The sequence below is a fragment of the Dipodomys merriami genome, unplaced genomic scaffold (genome assembly GCF_024711535.1).
Source record: "Dipodomys merriami isolate MVZ:Mamm:240054 unplaced genomic scaffold, mDipMer1.0.p SCAF_16, whole genome shotgun sequence".
NCBI classification, from domain to species: domain Eukaryota; kingdom Metazoa; phylum Chordata; class Mammalia; order Rodentia; family Heteromyidae; genus Dipodomys; species Dipodomys merriami.
The window spans coordinates 26,238,843-26,263,460 of NW_027202937.1; the positions used below are offsets into that span (position 1 = coordinate 26,238,843).

At 41.5% G+C, this 24,618-nt stretch overlaps 1 protein-coding gene across 1 annotated transcript in view; it reads right to left on the reverse strand.

Moving 5' to 3' along the window:
* Positions 1-17,672: 17,672 nt before the first annotated feature.
* Sycp2l (synaptonemal complex protein 2 like) overlaps positions 17,673-24,618 on the reverse strand; it is a 68,341-nt gene continuing 61,395 nt past the window's right edge. The window contains exons 30-32 of the mRNA XM_070023323.1: positions 21,125-21,224; positions 20,976-21,034; positions 17,673-17,748 (exon numbers count right to left, since the gene is read on the reverse strand). Coding sequence (XP_069879424.1) covers positions 17,673-17,748; positions 20,976-21,034; positions 21,125-21,224 — 235 coding nt within the window. The remainder of the gene's footprint in view (positions 17,749-20,975; positions 21,035-21,124; positions 21,225-24,618) is intronic.

Genomic DNA, 24,618 nt, shown 5'->3' on the forward strand with positions numbered 1-24,618 from the left:
GGTGCTGTGGCTCAAGTGGTAGAGCGCTAGCCTTGAGCTGAAGAGCTGAGGGACAGCGCCCAGGCCCAGAGTTCAGGCCCCATGACTGGACCCAAAAAAACAAAAAACTGGGAGACAGCGAGGGAAGGGGTGACACTGTCCAAAAAGAAATGTACTTTTTACCTAACTGATGTAACTGTAACCCCTCTGTATATCAGCTTTCTCATAAAAATTTGCCCAAATTAAACCAAGAAGTTTTAAACCAACTAAACAGACTCATATCAAGCATTGAAATAGAAATATCAATAAGAGGTCTCCCATCCAAGAAAAGCCCAGGACCAGATGGATTCACAGTTGAATTCTACAAGGCCTTCAAAGCAGAACTCACATCAATACTCCTCCAACTCTTCAATGAAACTGAAAGTAAAAATTCACTACCACACTCTTTCTATGAAGCCAGCATAACTCTCATCCCCAAACCAGGCAGGGACTCATCAAAAAAAAGAGGACTATAGACCTATTTCTTTGATGAACATTGACACAAAACTTCTCAACAAAATTCTGACCAATTGACGTTAACAATTCACCAAAAAAGCATACACCATAATCAAACAGAATTCATGTCAGGGATGCAAAGCTGGTCCAATATATGTAAGTCAATTAATGTAATTCATCACATCAACAAGAGCCAGGATAAGAACCACACGATCATCTCAATAGATGCAGAAAAAGCATTTGACAAGATCTAATACCCCTTTATGATGAAAGCTCTGAAGAAATTAGCAATCCATGGAACATTCCTCAATATAATTAAGGCTGTGTATGGCAAACCTGCAGCCAGCATTATACTTTATGGTGAAAGGCTAAAGCCATTTGCGCTAAATTCAGGAATGAGACAAGGATGTCTATTCTCTCCACTCCTCTTTAACTTAGTGTTAGAATCCCTAGCTAGAGCAATAAGATGCAACATAAAGGGGATCCAAATACAGAAAGATGAAGTCAAACTCTCCCTGTTTGCAGATGACATGACCTTGTATTTTTTTATTTTTTATTTTTATTGTGAAAATACCGTACAGAGGGGTTACAATTACATGGGCAAGATAATGAGTACATTTCTTTTTTTTTTTTTTTTTTTTGTGTCCAGTCGTGGGGCCTGAACTCTGGGCCTGGGCGCTGTCCCTCAGCTCTTCAGCTCAAGGCTAGCGCTCTACCACTTGAGCCACAGCACCACTTCCGGCTTTTTTCCTTTTGCTTATGTGGTGCTGAGGAATCGAACCCAGGGCCTCAGGCTTGCAAGGCAAGCGCTTCTACCACTGAGCCAACTTCCCAGCCCCCATGAGTACATTTCTTATCAAGCATTGTAGCCTCCCCTTGCCATCCCTTCCCATCCTTCCCCCGCCCCATGACCTTGTATTTAAAAAACCCCATGGACTCCGCTCCCAAGTTACTCAAGCTGACCCAAAACTTTGGCAAATACTTCCAAAGGCTATCTACAAATTCAATGCAATACCCATCCCAACCTCATTCTTTAATGAAATAGAAGAAGCAATTCAATTGCATGAAATTGCAGAGCTTGTGCACGGCAAAGGACATAGCTAGCAAGATCAATAGAAAGCCCACAGATTGGGAGAAGATCTTCACTAGCCATACAACAGACAAGGGTCTCATATCTAAAATATACCTGGAACTCAAAAAATTAAATCCCCCAACAACAAATCCTCAAAGAAACAACTGCCCAATAAATAAGTGGGCTTAAGACTTAGAGAAACTTCTCTGAAGAGGAAAGAAGGATGGCCAATAGACACATGAAGACATGCTCAAACTCCCTAGCCATAAAAGAAATGCAAATCAAAACAACACTGAGATACCACCTTACCCCAGTTAGAATGGCTATAATCAAGAACTCTAATAACAGATGCTGGAGGGGATGTGGACAGAAGGAACCCTACTGCATTGTTGGTGGGAGTGTAAACTTGTTCAACCACTTTGGAAAGTAGTATGGAGGTTCCTCAAAAAAACTTCACATAGAGCTCCCCTATGACCCAGCAATACCACTTTTGGGCATTTACCTGAATGATCACAAACAAGACCGTAAAAGCTACCAGGACGACTATGTTTATCGCAGCATTATTTACCGTAGCTAAGACACAGAACCAACCCAGATGCCCCTCAGTAGATGAATGGATCAAGAAAATGTGGTATATATACACAATGGAATTCTATGCCTCCATCAGAAAGAATGACATTGCCCCATTTGTTAGGAAATGGAAAGACTTGGAAAAAATTGTATTAAGTGAAGTAAGGCAGGCCCAAAGAAACATAGGTCCCATGGTTTCCCTTATTTGCAATAACTAGTATATATCTGAGACAAGCAGAAATGGCAGATAAGTTGATGTTAGGCGAAATGAACCCCAAGATAAGGACTCAAATGGTTTTTCTTTCTTGCTATTGTTTCTAACATATTTATAAGATGATTTCTTTGTTGCTTTGCATGTCCCTCCTCTACAGTATAACCCCTGTTTTCACTTTATTTGATGTTGGTATAATTTGGGGAGGGGAAGGGAAATAACAAATTGTTTAAATAGGGATACAGGTGGACCCATTGCAACAATGAGATGTACAAGTCGTTATGTCGAAAAACAAACTTTACAACTTTGGCAGGAGGGGGGGTTGCGGGGGAGCTGGGAGTGCAGGGATGGGAAGGGGAAACTAAGGAGGAGGCAACAATGCTTGAGAAGAAATGTACTCATTACCTTGCCCATGTAATGGTAACCTTTCTGTATGGTATTTTCACAATAAAAAAACTTATCAATAAAAAAAGAAGCAATCCAAAAATTCATATGGAACACTAAAAGACCCTGAATAGCAAAAACACTCCTTAGCAAAAAGAACAGTGCTGGAGGAATATCAATACCAAACTTCAAACTGTATTTCAAAGCCGTAGTAATCAAAACAGCTTGGTACTGACAAAATAACAGACCTGAGGAACTGAAGACCCAGAAATTAACCCGGAGACCTATAGCCACCTAATCTTTGATAAGGGAGTAAAAAAAAAATAGGATGGAAGAAAGACAGCCTCTTCAGTAAATGATGCTGGCAAAATTGGTTAAACACCTGCAGAAAACTAAAGTTAGATCCTTATATATCATCCTGCACCAGAATCAACTCCAAATGGATCAAAGACCTCGAAGTAAAAGCAGACACCCTGAAAACATTACAGGATGGAATAGGAGAAACCCTAGGGCTCCTTGGCACAGACCAAAATTTTCTTAATAAAGACTCAGAAACACAACAAATCAAAGAAAGGTTGGACAAGTGGGATTGCATGAAATTGCAGAGCTTCTGCATGGCAAAGGACATAGCTAGCAAGGTCAATAGAAAGCCCACGGATTGGGAGAAGATCTTCACTAGCCATACAAAGCAGTATGGAGGTTCTTCAAAAGACTCCACATAGAGCTCCCCTAGGACCCAGCAATCCCACTTCTGGGCATTTACCCAAATGATCACAAACAAGGCCATACTAAAGCTACCAGCACAACTATGTTTATCACAGCATTATTCATCATAGCTAAGATATGAAACCAACCCAGATGCCCCTAGTAGATGAATGGATCAAGAAAATGTGTTATATAATATATATATATATATATATATATATATATATATAGTGGGATTGTTTGCCTTCCTCAGAAGGAATGATACCACCCCATTTGTTAGGAAATGGAAAAACTTGGAAAAAATCATATTAAGTGAGGTAAGCCAGACTCAAAGAAACATAGGTCCCATGGTTTCCCTTATTTGCAATAATTAGTATATTTCTAGGATAATCTTAGCAGATGAGCCTAATAGCTCAATAGCTATATGAGGGGCTGGGAAGGTGGCTCAGTGGTAGAGCACTTGCCTTGCACGCCTGAGTCCCTGGGTTTGATTCCTCAGCCCCACATAAGCAAAAAGAAAAAAGCCAGAAGTGGCACTGTGGCTCAAGTGGTAGAGTGCTAGCCTTGAGCTGAAGAGCTGAGGGACAGTGCCCAAGCCCAGAGTTCAGGCCCCACGACCAGACCAAAAAAAAAATAATAGCTATATGACCATATAAGATGATGTTAAGCAAAACGAACTCTAAGACATGGACACAAGAGATTTCTCTTTGCTGATATTGTTTTAATGTATTATATGATTTTTTGTTTCTTTTGTATGTCCTTACCCCTATGGTATAACTCCTGTTGTCACTGTATTTGATTTTGGTACCCTGGTATTGTATATATGTTTATCTGAATTAGGGAAGGGAAGGGGAACAACCGAAGGGTGAGACAAAGCACAAAGGGAGAACCAATACAACAATGTCATAAACAAGACAATATGTTGGAACTGATCTGTACAACTTGGTGGGGGATTTCTGGGGAGGGAAAGTAGGAGAAAAATGAGGGAAGGGGTAACAACTTTGACAAGAAATGTACTTATTACGTTAGTTATGTAACTGAAACCCCTCGGTACATCACCTTGACAATGAAAAAGGAAGAAAAAATTTAAAAAGCATGCCTTTCCTAACCTTCAAAGACAAGTCTGAGATGACCAAATGGCTCATCAAGTAAATCCTACCTAAAGGGCCTCATAAAGAAGCTGGTTTAAAAAGAAAGTGTCCTGGGGCAGCTGTCCTGATAAGGAGGGGGCTCATCTGACCAGGACTCCCCCTCCCTCACCTAACCACAGTACACATGCACAGAGGGCAAGAACAATGACCCACAGTAACCTCTCGGTCCTACAGTTATTCAGCCCTCAGCCCAAGACTATTTAGTCTCTATAAGGAGCATGCGCAGATTCACACCTGATCCTTAAGTTCCATCAGTCAGTCAGTCTGCGCCTTGGAATTAGTGCCAACCTGAATGCTAGCCTATACCTAATCCTGGCCTGTGGAAACCCCAGGCAACAATGCATCGGGGCTCTGAGGCTCACGTGTGTATCCACTTTTACTCTAACCAATTTTCTCTATTGTTTTCATTAGGTTTGCAGTATGGTTTGTGTCTTGCTTGAATTTGCACACAAGAGTTGAGGTTAGCTTGCATGCATTTTTGAGGTTTAGCTGTGTGACTTTCTAGTATACCATCTTTCAGCAGGCTAACACAGCAGATGACTTATTCTTTATGTTAAAGAGTGGTGGCCTGGCTTTGGGCTGTGCTGGATGAAAGCTAGATGTTGATTCTAGACTGGCATTCAGCTCACCTAGATGCTTAGAAGCAAGGGGAAGGTCTGGAGGCGTCATTATACTTCTTGAGGAAGAGATTCCCACCGTGTCCAAAGCCAGCATCAACGCCCATGGAGAAGAGCAGACACACCATCGATGCAATTTGACTCTTTTACTTTGTGCAGTATAGGGAACTGAACGTAAGCACAGTAGACTGCGCTGGACCCCTACCTGATTTCTATGTCCCCTGATTTTTTATTAACAGAACTCTTTGTGGAGACTCAAGGGGACAGTAATGTGCCCAAATTTTCACCTCCCCTGTTTCGCTAGCAAATAGGGCAGAGCATGTGATTCAGTACTGGCCAGTGGGGTAAGCACAAAATGTCTGTTGGTTTGGCTTTCCATGACCATTTTTGTTCCTCTCATTGAGAAAGGAGAAGGGAATGCTGCCACATACGTTGTTACCTTTTGCTCATTCTCTTTATCCTGCCTAGAGTATAAAAAGAAATGTGTAGAGAGAGAATGGCCATTATGACTGTAAAATCCAAAGTCATGCCAAAGACAGAGAGTAGAAAGCCAAAAGAACCCAGGTCCCTAAAGACTGTTTAAAGCTGCTACGCCACCTTGAATTACCTCACTCCAAGCTGCTCCCCAGAGTGGAAAAATCAGATCTCTGCTAAGCTTGGCTTCTGGAGTCCCATCTGTTACCTGTCACCAAATGCAGCACATACAACTCATTCACATCGGATCCTGTTCTCCAGGAGAGCTGGGAACGAGTCCAACATTCTTAGTCCAGATTAGTCTTTCCTCTATATCCTCTGTCAGTCCTATTTTGAGTTGCAAATTTATTAATATTATTGTTTCGTCAAAAGAAAGTAGCATTTTCTCAGTAACATAATTCAAGATGCATGCACAAGTGGTACCAGTGGCTCACACTTAACAATCTTAGTTAACACAGGAGATTAAGATCTGAGGGTAGAGGTTCAAGGCCAACCCAGATAGAACAGTCCTCAAGATTCTTATTTCCAATTAACCAGCAAAACCCTGGAACTCTGTGGCTTAGTGGTAGAGTGCTTGCCTAGCATGCATGAAACCCTGGGTGTAATTCCTCAGTACTACATACATAGAAAAAAGGCCAGAAGTGGAGCTGGCTTCTCTATACCAGTAGTGTGCTGGCCTTGAGCAAAAGAAGCTCAGGGACAGTGCCCAGGCCCTGAGTTCAAGCCCCAGGACTGGAAGAAAAAGAACAAAAATCCTGGAACTAGAGGTGTGTCTCAAGTAGTAGAGTGCCACCTATGAGTGTTGAATGCTTTGGAGTCATTGCATACATATACATAAGAGGTTTATGTTCTAGATGCCTCTTAACAACATTCCTGAGGATGTTTCCGAGGTAACTGATATTTTGGGTGATTTCCTTAGAAGGTTCTTTACACCCTTTGGTGCATTTATTATTATCTTTAGGTAATTGTACCAGAGGTTTCAGTTCAATGTGTCAATTTATGTGTACAATGCATCTTAACAGCTTTTTTATTCACTGTTAAATCAACTTATAGACTCTAAGTCTTTTTGTGGGGGAGAATAGAGGAGTTTGAACTCTAGGACTTGTGCTTACTAGCAGGTGCTCTACCACTTGTGCCACACCACCAGCCCTTTTGTGCTTTTTAGTCACTTTGGGTATAGGGTCTCATGCTTTTGTTTGGGGTCATCCTTGGACTTTGATTTTTCTACCAATACTTCCCTTACAGCTGGAACTACATCACATGCCACCACGTTGGCTTTTTTTTTGTTGATATGAGGGTTTTGCTAGCCTTAGGTTTTGCCCAGGCTGGCCTCAAACTGCAATTCTCCCCAACTCCACCTCCCAAGTAGCTGGGATTATAGGTGTGCTTGTAACTCATTAATATCTATATCATATAGAATATATATCTATTTAATCAAACAGTTACTGGGCATGGAGACATCTTCCAATGTCTAATAGTATCAGATTTACAATACAGATGTTTTATCTATCTTTTCATGTTTCTAACTTCATCTTTCATTTCCTGTAGCTGGGCACTGGTGGCTCACGCCTGTAATCCTAGCTACTCAGGAGGCTGAGATCTGAGGATTGAGGTTGGAAGCCAGTTGGGGCATGAAAGTCCATGAGACTCTTTTTTTTTTTTCCCCCAGTCATGAGTTTGGAGCCTGGGCACTGTCCCTCAGCTCTTCAGCTCAAGGTGAGCACTCTACCACTTACGCCACAGTGCCAATTCTGGTTTTCTGGTGGTTTGTTGGAGATAAGAGTCTCACGGACTTTCCTGCCCCCCACTGGTTTTGAACCTCGATCCTCAGATCTCAGCCTCCTGAGTAGCTAGGATTACAGGCGTGAGCCACCGGCACCAGGCAAGACTCTTATCTCCAATTAACTACCAAAAAAGCCAGAGGTAGAGCTGTGGCTCAAGTAGTAAAGGCAAAAACACTCAAGGACAGTGCCTAAGCCCTGGGTTAAAGCCTCAGGACCGGCATCCTCCCCTGTTCCCCCATCCCCCTGCCCACACACACACAAATAAAAATCCTACAAGTAGAACCCCTAGGCCAAAACATTACAAAGCATAACTCTAGATACCAACATAGCTTTTGTTATTAAGTCGCATACTTTGTTTTCTCTCAAGTCATTAAACCAAATTGCACCCATAAAGATGTATTTGCAGGTAGTCTACTTATAAACCTAGTTCAGACTTCTAAACTGAGAAAAATCTCAAAGCTGCACAATATAAAACCCACATTGTTATAACACTGGGCATGAACCACATATTCAAAGGGCTCAACGGGGGGGGGTGTACAGGTGGGGGGAGCCATAGTCCTTTTAAAGAGACGATGTCCAAGAAAGGAATGGTTTTATCTGTTTACTGCTGGTCTCCCTAAGACCACCAGGATATTTCTTGTCCCATTCAGACTCTAGGTTTCTTTGACCCTTCCCATGTCCAGACCAACTGGCCTTCCATGTCTTCCCACTCCCTACCCCCACCCCCCATAATCCAATCTGTCAGCAGCAAACAGATGTTTTCAGGAAAAGAATAAATCTCCCCGACTCTGTCCAAATATGGCCCCTTTGGAGGGTGGGACATCCCCTCCCCCTCTCTAGCTCTAGCTTTCTCCTAATTGTAGGACAGGTTCAACACCCTTAATCTGAAGCTTTACGTGTTTCAGAGTATTTCAGATTTCTGATTTGGGGATTAGGGTTGCTCAACCAGGAAAATCCACACAAATATTCCAGAACCAGAAAAAAAAATTGACGTCACAAATGTTTCTCTTCCCAGGGATTTCAGAGCAGAGCTTCTCAGCCTGCCCTTCCAGCCAGCCAGCCAGAGGGGCAAACCTCTTCTGGGACCCCCCCCCCCCATGCATGTGCTATGCTGACTCTGACAATTCCTGGTGACACCTTGGCCATTCTTCTGCATTGTGGAGGTCCCTGTGCCTGCCTGCCATTAGTCTCAGGGACAACTACAAGGTTGTCACATGTCACACGGACTCCTAGAATCCAACGCCACTTCCAATGCCTGATCGTGTCTAGCGTTTGCTTTGAGCCCATATCAACTATGTACTTCCAGACTGCATCGCCATTACAGACAATACCCTTTGTGTGTGTGTGTGTGTGTGTTTCCTTTCTTTTCTTTCTTTCCTCCCTTCTCTTACTTCCCTTCCTTCTTTCTTCCCTCCCTTTCTTTCCTACCCTTCCTTCCCTCCCTTTCTTTCTATTCTTCCTTCTTTCTCCTTTCTCTCTTCTCTTCTTCCCTCCCCCCTGCCTCTCCTCCTCCCTCTCTTCCTTCCTCTTTACTTTCTCACTTGCTCTCCTCCATTTCCCTCCCCCACTTCTAATACTGGGACTTGACTAAGGACTTTTAGATTTTTAGACAAGTACTCTATTGCTTGAGCCATGCCTACAAGCATATTTAGCTCTGGTTATTTTTGAGATTGGATCTTACTGTTTGCCTTGGCTGGCCTAATCAACAATCTCTGATTTTTATTTGCATCATAGCTAGGATGATAGATGTACACTACCACGCCCAACTATTAGTTGAGGTGAGGGTCTCAGAAACAATTTGCCTGGACTGGTCTCAAACCATAATCCTTCTGATCTCAACCTCCAGGTAGCTAGGATTATAAACATGAGCTACCACACCCAGCTCAACACCCAACTTCCTGACCACACTTTCCTGGCCTTTTTTTTTAAATAAGTTTTTTTTATTGTGAAAATACTTTACAGAGGGGTTACAGTTACATGAGCAAGGTAATGAGTACATTTCTTATCATGAATTGTTGCCTCCTCCTTTGTTTTTCCTACCATCCTTCCCTCCCACCTCCACAACTACACTCCCCCCCAACCCCCCATACCCCTACCCCCCTAAATTGTAAAGTTCATTTTTCAACATCTTGTACATCTCATTGTTGCAATGGGTCCTTGTATCCCTATTTAAACATTTTGTTTTTCCCTTCTCCTCCCCAAATTATACCAACATCAAATACAGTGAAAACAGGGGTTATACGGTGGGGGAGGAACATACATACAAAGCAACAAAAAAAAATCACATGGTACCTTATAAATACGTTAGAAACAATAGCAAGAAAGAAAAAAAAAACCACTTGTGTCCCTTTCCTGGCCTTTTAAAATCACTTCTGGCTCCTCACACAACTTTGTTCCCAATAACAATGACAATCCATGAACCTTATCAGGGTAACAGGCTTCAGATCTCCCTGCAGAGCACGGCTTCTAACAACTCGCAAGCCAACCCCAGTCTCTGGTGCCTAGAGTCCTTCCAGATTCTACAAAACTATTCTTTAAGTGAAGCCACCCTCTCTACCTCCTTTATCTCTGAACTGGAACAGAACTTTGCTGGAGAAAAGTTGTGTGGGGATGCTGATCATGTAAACCTTAATATTACAAACCTCACAGAACACTGAACCCAGTAGACTCAGCATGGAACTGGTGCACCTTGTTAATGATTTCATGTCTTCACCACTACATTCTATGTTGCCTTCAGACAGTGGAGACATCTGGTGTCTATGCTAGCACCAGTTTTCTGAGTTTTGCTTATTGGCTAATGTTTTTTAATATATTTTTATTATAAAAATACTGTACAGAGGGGTTACAGTTACATGAGTAAGGTAATGAGTACATTTCCTAGCCAGTGTTGTTACCTCCTCCTTTGTTTTTCCCCTACCATCCCTTCCCCTCCCACCTCCCCAACTCCTCCCTCCCTGCTCCCAAGTTGTAAAGTTCATTTTCAACATAGTGTCTTGTACATCTCATTATTACAATGGGTCAACCTGTATCCTTCTTTAAGCATTTATTTATTTCCTTCCCCTCCCCAAATTAGAAAAAAATGTATAGACAAGATGCAGGGCACCAGAATCAAATACAGTAAAAACAGGAGTTATTTATACTGTGGGGGAAGAACATACAAAAGAAACAAAAATAGATGTTGAATTCTTATCAGATGCGTTTTTTCCCCTCAAATCTATGGAGACATTTATGTGGTTGGGCTGGGAAGGTGGCTCAGTGGTATGGCACTTGCCTTGACATTTATGTGGTTATTCCATTAATGAGTGAAATAAAACAGTTTTTTAAAATGATAAATCACACACTTACCTTTACACCTACTTCAAAAGATCTCTTTTTTTCTTGCCTTTTTAATACATACACAGTCAGAGTCCTGATGAGTTAGGTTTGCTAAATCTTTAGCATCTTTGTACTTATGCTAACTCATGAAACTGATCTATAATTTTCTTCCAGACTGGCTTTGAACTGTGATCCTCAGATCTCAGCCTCCTGAGTAGCTAGGATTACAGGCATGAGCCACCCTAACCCAGTTATAATGTCTTCTCCCATCTGTCTTTGTCCAGCTTTTAGGCAAGAACCTGAATGCTTACCAGACTCACTCACATAGGGAAGATTATTCCTTTAATTATATTTTATTTATCTATTCTTCTCTTTCAGTGTTGTGGATCAAACCCAGGACCTCAATCATGCTAAGTAAGCCCTCTACCACTGAGCCCCAGCTGATTATTCCTTTTAAATTTGGTAAAACTCTATATAAAAACATCAAAATATGACAATTACTATTTTTAAGTTTGGTAAGACATATAAACATCAAAAGTTGATCATTATTATTTTTATATTTTTGTAAAACATATAGAGATATCAAGATCTGGTATGTTATGGGATATGGCAGCAAATGCTTAAATCCCCAGTATTCAGGAGGCAGAGATCAAGAGGACTGCTGTTCAAGGCCAGGTTGGGGGAGTTACTGAGTGCCTCATTTCAATGAATAAACTAGTGCAGCTGCACATTCCTGTCATTCTCAGTATGCTAGGGAATGTAACTGATGGTGAAATAGTTCCCAGTCCTGATGTTATTGGGAATGTTCCATACGAATCCTTCAGTTCTAGGCTTTGTCCTGTGTGACCTAAGAACCTTCCTAACCACATCCAGCCATGAATCACTGTGTCGCCTACACTCTGCCCTCAGGACTGCAGGAAGGTCTCTCCTACAACCTACGCATCCAGCAGCGTGAATACAAGTGTCATGGCAAAACGTTACCTGCACATACAAGCTCCCCTACAGCCCACAGACTTGGGACCAAGCTGCTGGTGCCCAAAGCCCCAACATCACTGACACCCATCCCTTGTTACCTGAGGATAATGCTATCAGGATCTCACCCCAGGAAAGTGGCTGCCCACGCAATAAGCTCAAGCACTGACAGTCACCACGTAGCACCTAGAGAAAGTTTCTATGGCAGACTACAATCTCAAGATGGAATTCTCACAGCCCAGCATCACATGTAGGACCCATCTCACCCTAAGCTCCAGCACTAAGGCTGCTGGTACCCAGGCATATCTGACATTCACCCTGAAGAACTGAGATAAGGTTTTCTCCACATCCTATGACTTTGGGATCATGACTGTTGATGCCAACTTTTGGTGTCATCTGCATGTACCACTAGAGAGGACAGTCTTCTCCATACTCTGTACCACTGAGTCTATGATATTCCCAGTGCCATGAATGCTGGAATCTATAAGGCTTGAAGACATGCAACTGTGGAGACCAATAACCACCACAATGTCAAAACAGCTCCCCTCATGACCTGCTGCAGTCTAGACTACTGAGGCACTTATAGACCCTGCTGACGTCAGTCACAGGTGGAGAAATCACACAGAAGCTGCATTTATAGCTCACCTACAACAAAAGGCAAAGCCCCTACCCAACAGACACCTTATACCATAGCTAAATGAAGAATTCATTCCTACAAAGCGACTCTATAGAATACAACAGAAGAACTGAGAAAACAAATTCAGGATAGGAATGAAAAATACATCAAAGAGGTAATAAAACAACCAGTCACAAATTTTGGAGTTAAACATACCAACTACTAAAGCAAAAAGCATCATGGAGAGCCTTCACATCATGCTTGCACAAAGAAGGAAAGAAGTTTTGAACTTAAAAGACAGCTCTTCTCAGTTTACTGAGTTGTGAGGAGAGAAATATTTATGGGAAAACATTAAGCAAGCAAATAGTGGCACTATGGGAATTCCAGGAGGAAAAGAAAAATAGACATAAAAAGCCTGCAGCTTCAGGACTAGCATCCACCACAGCCACAACCCCGAGTCCCATCTGCGTTCGCCCATGGGAAGGAGGGTAGACCTGCTGCTCAACCTACTGAGACTACAGCTGGCGATGGTAGTGGTGGTGGTGATAGTGGTGGTGGTAGCGATGGTGGTGGTGGTGGTGGTGGTGGTGATGGTGATGGTGATGGTGGCGATGGTGGTGGTGGTAGTGGTGGTGGTAGCGGTGGTGGCAATGGTGGTGGTGGTAGTGGTGGTGGTGGTGGTGGTAGAAAGGTTCTGGGGCTACCTGTGCTATTCCCGCAGGTATTTCATAAAATAACAGCTGAAAACTTCCCAATTCTTCAATGACATTTAGATATGAAGATTAAAAAACTCAGAGAACCCCAGCTGGATTTAACAAGAAAAAAATATCTTTTATCAAGGCTTATTTTAGACAAAATACAAAAAGGACAAGACAGATATTCTGAAAGTAGAAAAGGAAAAGTATAAAGTCACATATATGAAATGCCCACAAGACTTTCAGCAGATTTCTCAGCAAAAATTGCACAGGCCAGAAGCTAATGGGATTAAAAGGAGGAGAAATAGAAGGAAGAAGAAGAGGAAGGAGGATACCAACCAAGAATCCTATATCCAACATCTCTAATAATGAATGAAAGAAATTTTATAAAAAGCCAACACCATTTACAATGGCTTTTCTATAATACATTTAACCAAAGAAAGGAAAGAGCTTCACAATAAAAATTATATACAGTACGGTATAGTCATGTGTGAGACGCCATGATAATCCCCTTTTGAACAATTAATGGGAAGAAGGGAAAATATCAACAAAATACTCTATCTACATGTGACTGTATACATGTGTGCTGAGACTGGTTTGGGAAAGGAGAGTGAAGAGAAGGGAGATTATCTGAGGGGTAATTATGATCAAAAAGCATTGTATACATAAATGGATTTGCTAAAGTAAAACCCCTTTGTACAATAAAAAAATAAAGCACTGACAAAAGAATTTAGAGAACTCCAGAAGAGAAAAAGAGAAACTAATATTCTGTCTTGCATATATTTTTATTGTAAAAATACTATACAGAGGCATTAGTTACACGAGTAAGGTAATGAATACATTTCCTATCAAGTGTTGTTACCTCCTCCTTTGTTTTTCCCCTACCATCCCTTCCCTCCCTACCTCCCCAACTCTTACCCCACCCTAAAGTTGTAAAGTTTGTTTTCAACAGTGTCTTGTACATCTCATTGTTACTAGTATTCTTAAATGACCATATTACTCAAAGCAATCTATGGCTTCAATGTGTTTCTTCACAAAAATAGAAAAAAATACTAAAACTGATATGGAGCTATACATATATATATATATATATATATATATATATATATATACACATATAATAGGTTAAGCAATTCTGACAAAAAACAATAATGCTTTCAGCACCAGAATACCTGACTTCAAAGTATACTACTATTATACTATAATAACTCAAATAGCATGGTCACAGCATAAAAACATACATATAGACCAATGGATCAAACCAGAAAACCTAGAAATTAATTTGTGTACATACAACACAATGATTTTTCCTGAAGGCATCAAGACTATATGGTAGAGAAAGGGCAATCTCTCCAATAACTGGTGCTGGCAAAGCTGCCTAAAATATGCAAAAAAGTGAAACTCACTTTCTTCCTCTTATCATACACAAAACTCAACTCAAAATGGTTCAATAAACCTACATAGAAAACAGGCCACGGTGAAATTACACTAAGAAAACAAAGGAGGAACACTTCAAGACATTGGGATAGCCAAAAATTTCATGATAGAACTCCAAAGGCCCAGGTAACACAGGAATAATAATGGGGTCATAATGGATAATAATGGGGTTATTTGTATCACACCAAGAACCTTCTATACAGCAGAGGGTGAAGAGTGAAAGCAGCTGGCTCAGCTACTCAGGAGGCTGAGATCTGAGGATCCCAATTTGCAGCCAGACTAGGAACACAAATTAAAGAGAATGTTATTTCCAATTAACCAGCAGAAAGGTGGAAGTGAAGCCAAGATTAAGTGGTAGAGATCCAGCCTTGAGGAAAAAAAAATGAGTCACAGCTTGAGGGCCTGTGTTCAAGAACCAGTACTGTCACAAGCACACACATGTGTACATGCACTTGTGCACCTGCACACACACACACATATATACACACGAATGAAGACACAACCTACAAAATACAAGAAAAGATTTTCAAACTACTCTTCTAACAAGGGATTGATCTCCAGAAACTCAAGAAGCTAAACACAAAGATAAACCAAATAATCAAATATAAAATTGGGATCACCGACTAAACAGACACTTCCCAAAACCCATACAAAATTGCCAGCATATATATGAAAAGGTGCTCTAGTTTGCTAGTCATCAGAGAAATGCAAATCAAAGCCACAAAGATATATCATCTCACCCCAGTTAAAATAGCTATTAAAAACAAACAAATCCTGATGAGCATACAGAGGAGACTGCAGAAACTGTTGTTGGGAATGTAGCTGTAAACTTGGTGAGGAACGGCATGGAAATTCCTCAAAATGCTACAAGCAGACATGCTATTAATACAACAACTCCACTACTGGGAATATACCAAAGGAGAGAAAAATCACTGCGAAAAAGATAGGTATTTGGGGAGGGGTGGGGGGGCTGTGTGTGTGTGTGTGTGTGTGTGTGTGTGTGTGTGTGTGTGTGTGTGTGTGTGTGTGTGTGTGTGTGTGTGTGTGTGTGTGTGTGTGTGTGTGTGTGTGTGTGTGTGTCAATTTCAATAGCACTAAAATGATCATTTATAGAATTCGGAGGCAGAAGTAGGTTTTTCTACAACAGACTGAGACATGCACATGTTTGCTAGGTGCTTCTTTAACAAATTGCTCTGTTTCTTTTATTAACATGTATCAGTGAAGGTTTCCTATCTATTTAGGGGGTCCGTTTTGGTACATTGCATTTTCCTGGAAAATTGTGCATATGCTCTAAGTTATCACCATCAAAACTTAGAATATGCCCAGGCATTTGAAAAAGAAAACCTTTTTTTTTAATCCCTAGTTTCAGCTGGGCACCAGTGGCTCACACCTGTAATCCCAGCTACTCAGGAGGCTGAGATCTGAGGATCATGGTTCAAAGCCAACCTGAGCAGGAAAGTCCCCATGAGACTCTGATCTCCAATTAGCTACCAGAAAACTGGAAATGGTTCTGTGGCTCAAATGGTAAAGTGTTTACCTTGAGCTGAAGAGCTCAGGGACAGTGCCCAGGTCCAGAGTTGAAAACCCACAACTGACAAAAAAATCTCTAGTTTCTACTTGACCCATAAATTCCTCTGAATCTTCCCCTAGCTTGTAGCACCATTCACCTATGTACTAAAGACAGAAATCTCAGAGATGCCCTAATTCCCTTCCATTCTTCACGACTTCCATCTCTCCAGTGTATACTAAACTCCAGCTCCAAAACACATCTGCCTCTCTCATTCTCTCCTCTTGTGTCCTGCTTCCTACCACTATCTTGACCTAAAGAATAGAGTCAAGCTCTCTTCTGTTCCTCACTTCTCAACCAATTCTCAATAAACACTGAGAATGGCTTTCTTAAAGTAAAAGCTAGCTTATTTTCTCCCCATCCCCACTGCCTTTGTTCCAAACCCAGGCATATTCCCACCAGTCACCCTTAATAACTCCTCAAAATGGGCCCCATGGACAAAGGAAGACTACCACACTCCTAATTGAAATTGAAATGGTTCCCCTCCCACCTGCTGCTTCTCAAAGACCTCACCTTCTCTCCCACCTCACTTCATTGTTTAATGTCACAAATTACCTCATCTTCCATTTTAGTTTCCAGAAGAGGTCACACCTCTGCCCTCTATCAATGTGAGATAACTCAAGGTATTCCTAAAGGCACTGAGTAGACCTGCAATTACTTTGTTTACTTGTCCTGTTTCTGACTTCCTTCAGAAAAAATTCAATATATTTTTATTGTTATTGTAAAGTGATGTAAAGAAAGGCTACAGTTACATAAGTCAAGTGATGAGTGCATTTCTTTTTGAACAATGTCACCCTTTCCATCCCTCTCTCCAAGCTTTTCCCTCCTGTCCCCACCCACAAGTTGTATAGTTCATTTTCAACATAGTGTCTAGTGAGTACCACTGCTGCATTGTTCGTTTGTTTACCCTTTGTCCTACCCTTTCTGTGCACCCTTACCCTCCCAAAGATAGATAAACTAACAAACAAGACATACAGTACAGAAAAACAACAAAGGAAAAAACTCATTTCCATTTCTTAGAGTTCATTTTGATAAATATGATTTTATGTGATCATATGCACATAGCTATTGAGCCTTTGTGATCCTCTCCTAAGAATATCCTCCTTTAATTCAGGTGGACCTGTTGCAACAATGAGAAGTACAAAATGTCATGTCAAAACCAGCTTTACAATGTCGGGGTGGGGGGGGGGAGGGGGGTATAATTGGGTGGGGGGAGGGGGGAGGCTGGGAAGGGAGGTGAAGGGTAAACAAAGGAGGAGGCTGCAATGCTTGGTAAGAAATGTATGCATTATCCTGCCCATGTAATTGTAGCCCCTCTGTACAGTATGTTCTCAAATAAAATAAAATAAAATTAAAAAAAAAAGAAATAATTGTAGCTATATTATTTAAAAAAAAAAAAAGAATATCCTCCTTTAGTCTCACTGTGTGAATGTTTAGAGACCTGTATATTTTATCATGCTCAAGTGTATTTTTTTGTCTTTTAATATCCAGTGTGTTTATGGGACTAAAGACTTAAAGAGAGATTTCTCAAAAGGAGAAATAAGAATGCAAATCAATACAAATCAAAACAACATTGAGATTCCACCTCACACCAGTTAGAATGGCCATTATCAAGAAAAGTAACACTGTCAGATGCTGGTGAGGATGCGGCCAAAAGGGAATGCTACTACACTGTTGGTGGGACTGTAAACTTGTTTAACCACTCTGGAAAGCAATATAGAGGTTCTTCAAAAGACTAAACATAGAGCTTTCCTATAACCTAGCAATTCCACTCCTGGGCATTTATCCAATAGACCACAAACAAGGCCACACTAAAGCTACCAGCACAACCATGTTCATTGCAGCACTGTTTACCATAGCCAAGATATGGAATCAACCCAGGTGCCCCTCAATGGACAAATGGATCAAAAAAAATGTAGTAAATACACATAATGGAATTCTACTCTTCCATCAGAAACTATGATAGTGTACCATTTGTAAGGGAATGGGAAGACTTGGAAAAAAAATATATTAAGTGAAGTAAGCTAGACCCAAAGAAACATAGGTGACAAGGTCTCCCTCATTGGTTATAACTAGAATGTGCCTATAAATCTATAAGTAAACACCCAGCTGTGGTATATTTGATACAGGGTAGGCACTGGGTTAGGAATACTGAATGATTCAGACCAGAGGAGTAGTTTCTAGGTTGGAAGGGAGCTCATCTGTGGAGATTCAGTCTGTACTAAGCAGGAGGATATTTTTCAGTGCTTTCTTCCCCCACCCCAATTCATATTGAACAACATAAACGAGCACCTACCTGAGGGATATAAACCAGGCCTCAGGTTCCTTACAGAGGTTTAGTTGGGTTAAGCCTGGAAGAAATTGGTCCATTCTTACTATATCCATATTAGGCATTTTTAAAAACAAAAACATATATCTATGAGTTCCAGTTCACAGATCATTACACTTCTTGATAGTGGATAGGGGCTCTATGGTATTCTATTAATATTCTCTCTTCACTCTGTCTTATGGAAAGTCCTAGTCATTACAACCAGCACCTAAATCCCCAGGAGGCATCTCATGACTCCTATTCAAAGCATTGAGTCCTTCACTCTGGCAGCTCTAGGTTAGGGCTGAAATAATCTTATCTGAGAGAAGTATTTTTCATTTCTGACCAAATATGCAAAACCATCACTGAGATAACATGACAGAGGAGGGGCTGTAGCTACTTGTGTGACTCTCGATCTTGAGATTTTGTGATCCTCAGTGTTGACCTCAGATCATAATATTCCTGTCTATACCACCTAGATAGCTGGGCTTTCAGGCATGTTGTACCATGTCAGACTGGTTTGTTGAAGTGTGGGTCCTGCTAACATTTTGCATGGGCTGTCCTTGAAATGTGATCCTCCTATGTGATTCTATGTGTGAGTTGAGGGAATTATACACCACTCCTCCCAATTCTATTTTAATTAATAATGTAGCCAAAGCTACTTGAGGATCCTCAACATATAGTAATTGAATGAGAAGTCCTGATTCAAAGAAGTTTGAGATTAACTCACAATCACAGGCATTCAGTGAAGATGTTTTAAAGAGAGATATTACCTCCATCATATCTAATGCTCCATAGAGGGCTATAACTGTAAAAAGGTGTTTTTTTTTTGTTGTTTCATTTTGGTCAGTCATGGGGCTTGAACTCTGGGCATGGTGCTGTCCCTGAGCTCTTCAGCTCAAGGCTAGTGCTCTACCACTTGAGCCACAGTGCCACTTCCGGTTTTCTGAGTGGTTCATTGGAGCTAAGAGTCTCACGGACTTTCCTGCCTGGGCTGGCTTTGAACCGTGATCCTCAGATCTCAGCCTCCTGAGTAGCTAGGATTACACGTGTGAGCCACCGGCACCTGGCTTTGTAAAACGTTTTTGAAAATGGTCCTTACAGGCATCCTCATTATTATGACATGGAATAAATAGTAGGATAGGTAACAAGTCTTAAAAGAATCCTTCTGCTTGAAATATACAGTAAAAATCATAATACAGCCAATCCTTGATCTAATTTATTTGTGCTTCTGGGAAAGTAAGTTTTTCCCATTACAAATCATGTGGGGACCCTTCTGATTACTCTAGTAGGAGCACTAGGGCTTTCCCCAGAGCAGAAACAGAGGTGCAGACTTTGCTCTCCATTCCCCACATGGGTTGTAGATAACATTCCAAATCTTTGGGAGCAGCAGCTTCAGCTGTTAAACTGACAAATTAGAGTAAAAAAAAGTATAGCCAAGTAAATCCATGTGTTATTTTTTTAAATTTATGTAGGCAGGGCACAGTAGCTCATACGTGTAATCCTAGCTACTTAGAAGATAGAGATTAGAAGGGTGGTGTTTTAAGTCATCCTATCTCAACCTATCCTTAGTGTGGTGGCATGCACCTACATTTGAAGTATAAATAGGGGGATCACAGTCCAAACAAAAACAGTCCAAGCAAAAACATGAGATTATCCCCAAAACAATTAAAACAAAAAGGGCTGGGGTCTATACTTAAGTGGTAAAATGGTCTGCCTAGCAAGCACAAAGGCCCTGCATTCAAATCCTGGAACCACCAAAGTGAGTGTGTGTGTGTATACATATGTATTTATGCATATATTTAACATATGCATATATTGTATGAAAAATATATTGATATTATTCTATCAAGGATATAATAGGGGAAGGTGGCTCAGTGGTAGAGTGCTTGCCTTGCATGAGGCCCTGGGTTTAATTCCTCAGCACCACATAAGCGGAAAAAGTTGGAAGTGGTGCTGTGGCTCAAGTGGTAGAGCGCCAGCCTTGAGCTGAAATGCTGAGGAACAGTGTCCAGGCCCAGAGTTCAGGCTCCAGGACCGACAAAAAAAAAAAAAAAGGATATAATAAAGTACATTACTAAAATCACTAAGTATTTATGCAGAAATGTAAATCTACTCATGTTATTTTTTAAATAATTTGGAACAAAAACAAAAAAAATCACAGAAATTTGGATGTTTCTGTAATATCAATTTTGGACTGCCTGTCTGATGTTCTTTTTTTTGGGGGGGGGGTCCAGTCGTGGGGCCTGAACTCTGGGCCTGGGCGCTGTCCCTCAGCTCTTCAGCTCAAGGCTAGCGCTCTACCTCTTGAGCCACAGCACTACTTCCGGCTTTTTTCTTTTTTCTTATGTAGTGCTGAGGAATTGAACCCGGGGCCTGAGGCAGGCAAGGCAAGCGCTCTACCACTGAGCCACCTTCCCAGCCACTGCCTGATGTTCTTAAGCCAGGGGGCATCCTTGGAGACGACCCAAGCAAGTGGCCAGTCTAGCAGGATGCAGCTCTTTGAACTCTGAGATGAGTTTTGACCTCACCACCCACACATAGGCCAGCAAAAGCAGTCAGTACCTCCTACATCCATCAAAATACTCCCAGAAACAAGAGGGTTTTTTAAAAAAAGAAGAACCTTAGCGCTTGATGGTCACAAAATGACTTCAGATCCGCAGACTGTCTACTCCAAAACTCCTACGATTGAACAAAAGGTTTAAGAAGTTAATACTCACTTGCCTAAGACTGTCTCCAAACGCAAAGAACATCCCAAACCAAAGAACTCACCAGCGCCTCCTTCTCAAGGAGTTGTAGAGCCTGAATATCCTTTTCCAAATCTCTGAACTCTTGAAGAACAGAACTGTGAAATGCCTCTAGTTTGTTCAGTCTGATAATGTAAGAGTAACAGATGTCATTGAAACTGCTGTGTGTAACCAAAGGCAAGCTTTGTTAATTGTCTCATTACAGAACTACTCGTGTTTGTGTCCTTCTCCCTTCCCTCCACACCTGCTAATGTCCAACCCCTGAAGTCCAATGCCATAAAGTCCTGTTAGCCTTCCCAGAGGAAGCTGGCAGATCCACACTTTTCTTATACAGCACAAGACAGATGGCCCCAGGGAAGAGGCAATGGCAGTTCTGCATCCTCTCTACATCCATCACCTATCAACCTTTCTGTTTGGCCTTAGGGTGACCCTGAAAGCTATGGGTCAGGTCAGAGATGAGCTCATATACCCTTCTTTACCTCTGTGCTTTAGCTCTAACAGACGCAACATTCCAACCGTTGTCATTCTGGTGTTTGTTGCCACTGTGTTTGTTTCTCAACTGCTTGCTTGCTTGCTTTTTGTCTTTCTTTGCCATTAGACTGAGTGTTCTAGGAAGACAAGAGCTCCCTTGTTTGGATGTTGAATGTGCCATCATGGCCATGTGTTAAAGGCTTAATCCCAGAGTGGCACTACTGAGAGGTGGTGGAACCTTTAAGAGGTGGAGCCTAGCTGAGAGGTCTTTAGGTCCTTGGGGTTGTGCCCTTGATTGGGGCTGTTGGACCAGCATCTTTCATTGCTTTCATGTCCTGGTTATGGATAAGTGTTTGTTTTCTTCTGCCAGGCTTACCCAACATAAGTTGTCTCCCTCCTCAAGCCCAAAGCAATAAGGTCAATGCATCATGGACTGACTGAAACCAGTCCAGACAGACACTGAACCAAATAAACTTCTCTTTATAAGCTGATTAGCCCACTGATTTATTAATAACCAGAACACTGACCAACAAGCAGTAGTCACTTCTGTCTTACAAGTATGCTGTGTCCATAGTGTTGCTTGGGGTGCATTTATAGACTGAATATGTAGCTGAGACATAACATGAACTCTACCAACATCCTTCAAGAGCTTGCTTGAACAAGTGACACTGCGTATACATAAAAGCTTGACAGAAAAGGTCAGATAAGGGCTGGGAAGGTGGCTCAGTGATAGAGCGCTTGCCTTGTATACCTGAGGCCCTGGGTTCAATTCCTCAGCACCACATAAGCAAAAAGAAAAAAGCCAGAAGTGGTGCTGTGGCTCAAGTGGTAGAATGCTAGCCTTGAGCCGAAGTGCTGAGGGACAGTGCCCAAGCCCAGAGTTCAGGCCCCACGAATGGACCCAAAAAAAAAAAGAAAGAAAAGGTCAGGTAAGTTGATGTTAGGCAAAATGAACCCCAAGATAAGGACTTAAGTGGTTTTTCTTTCTTGCTATTGTTTCTAACATATTTATAAGGTGATTTTTTTTGTTGTTTTGTATGTCCCTCCCCCACGGTATAACCCCTGTTTTCACTGTATTTGATGTTGGTATAATTTGGGGAGTGTAAGGGAAAAAATTGTTTCAATAGGGATACAGGTGGACCCATTGCAACAATGAGATGTACAAGATGCTATGTCAAAAACCGAACTTTACAACTTTGTGGGGGTGGAGAGTAGTCGTGGAGATGGGAGGGCAGGGACAGTAAGGGAAAAATAAAGGAGGAGGCAACAATGCTTGATAAGAAATGTACTCATTACCTTGCCCATGTAATTGTAACCCCTCTGTACCATATTTTCACAATAAAAAAACTTGAAAAATACATGTTTCTATTAAAACCATGTATTCCACCCTAAAAGACTGGCTACTTCAGCTAGCCCAACTGACATACCATCCTTTCCTTCCTTCCTTCCTTCCTTCCTTTTTTCCTTCCTTCCTTCCTTCCTTCCTTTTTTCCTTCCTTCCTTCCTTCCTTCCTTCCTTCCTTCCAAGTAGGCCATACTTACCAACAAGTAGCAATTTCTATACTTGCTTCCTCTGAACAAGAAAACATCACTCAGGAGACACTTCCACTGCTATTATCTGAATTTAACTCTAATCACTATGGAAACTCATCCCCCTCCCATTTCCAGTCCCTAACCTTGTCTCTACCCTCTGCAGTCTAGCTATCTACATACTTCTTGCTATATAGCTATGGTGGCGGGTAGAAGGGGGAATGTGTGCACAGTGCACATGATTTTATTGTAGTGTAATACACATAATTCATGTTAAGTGTGGGATTTCATGGCATTAAGTACATTCACAATGCCCATCATCCCAGATGTCTTACCCATCAAATAATAATTGTCCCTTCCTTCAACCTCTAGAAACTTCTTTTGTGTCTGTCACCATGTGTCTTTTCACAGACTCTTCAGGGTACCTTATCTAAGTGGAATAATACAATATTTTTCTCATATTCTTTTCATTCGTGTTGCAGCATGGGTCAAAATTGAATTATTTTTTCAGGCTGAATGACATGCTATGGTATTGCCACACCATTCAGCATTTATCCAGAATTTTAAAATATTCATCCATGCTTGCTCTGTCTTCACAAGTGAATTATAATTCTGTGTGTACCACAGAATTATAATTCTGTGTGCACTCAAGGTCTCTGATACATGAAGATCTTTTTCTCTCAAGGCTTGTGCTCTACCACTTGGGTCATACCTTCACTTCCAGGTTTTGGCTAGTTAACTGTATATAAGAATCTCATATCGGGTGCTGGTCGCTCACACCTGTAAGCCTAGCTACTCAGGATGCTGAGATCAGAGGATCGCGGTTCAAAGCCAGCCTGGGCAGAAAAGTCCGTGAGACTCTTGTCTCTAATAAACCACTAGAAAACCAGAAGTGGCACTGTGGCTCAAGTGGTAGAGCGCTCGCCTTGAGCTGAAGAGTGCAGGGACAGCGCCCAGGCCCAGAGTTCAAGTCCCACGACAGACCAAAAAAAAAAAAAAAATGAATCTCACAAAGTTTCCTTCCTAGACTTGCTTCAAACCAAGATCCTCCAATCTCAGCCTCCTGGGTAGCTAAGATTATAAGCAAGAGCAAGCAGCTCCCAGCAGTAAATTATTAAAAAAAAAAAAAATTAAGAACAGAATTTTAGAGCAGAAATAGGGGAATCTTGAGTTCAAAGGCCCACCTGGGAAAAGTTAGTAAGACCAAACAATTAAAAATTTAAAACAGAATTTTTAAAAGACTGGTGGTAGGGGGGAGATGGACTAGAGTAGAACTCAAGCAGTAGGGCACTCCTAGTGAGCATGACGCTCAGGGTTCAATCCCCAGTACCACATATAGGCAGGCCAATGAGAGCCTTAGGAGAACACATCATTCAATCCTCACCTTCTGCATGGAGAACTGGCCACCTAAAGGGAACTCTGGGTATTGGTTCCTTAGGCCAACATAACACTGGTGGGATGATTGTGGTTTGTGAATGATCATACTTCTGTGGATTTCTTTTGAAACCCAGTACTTAC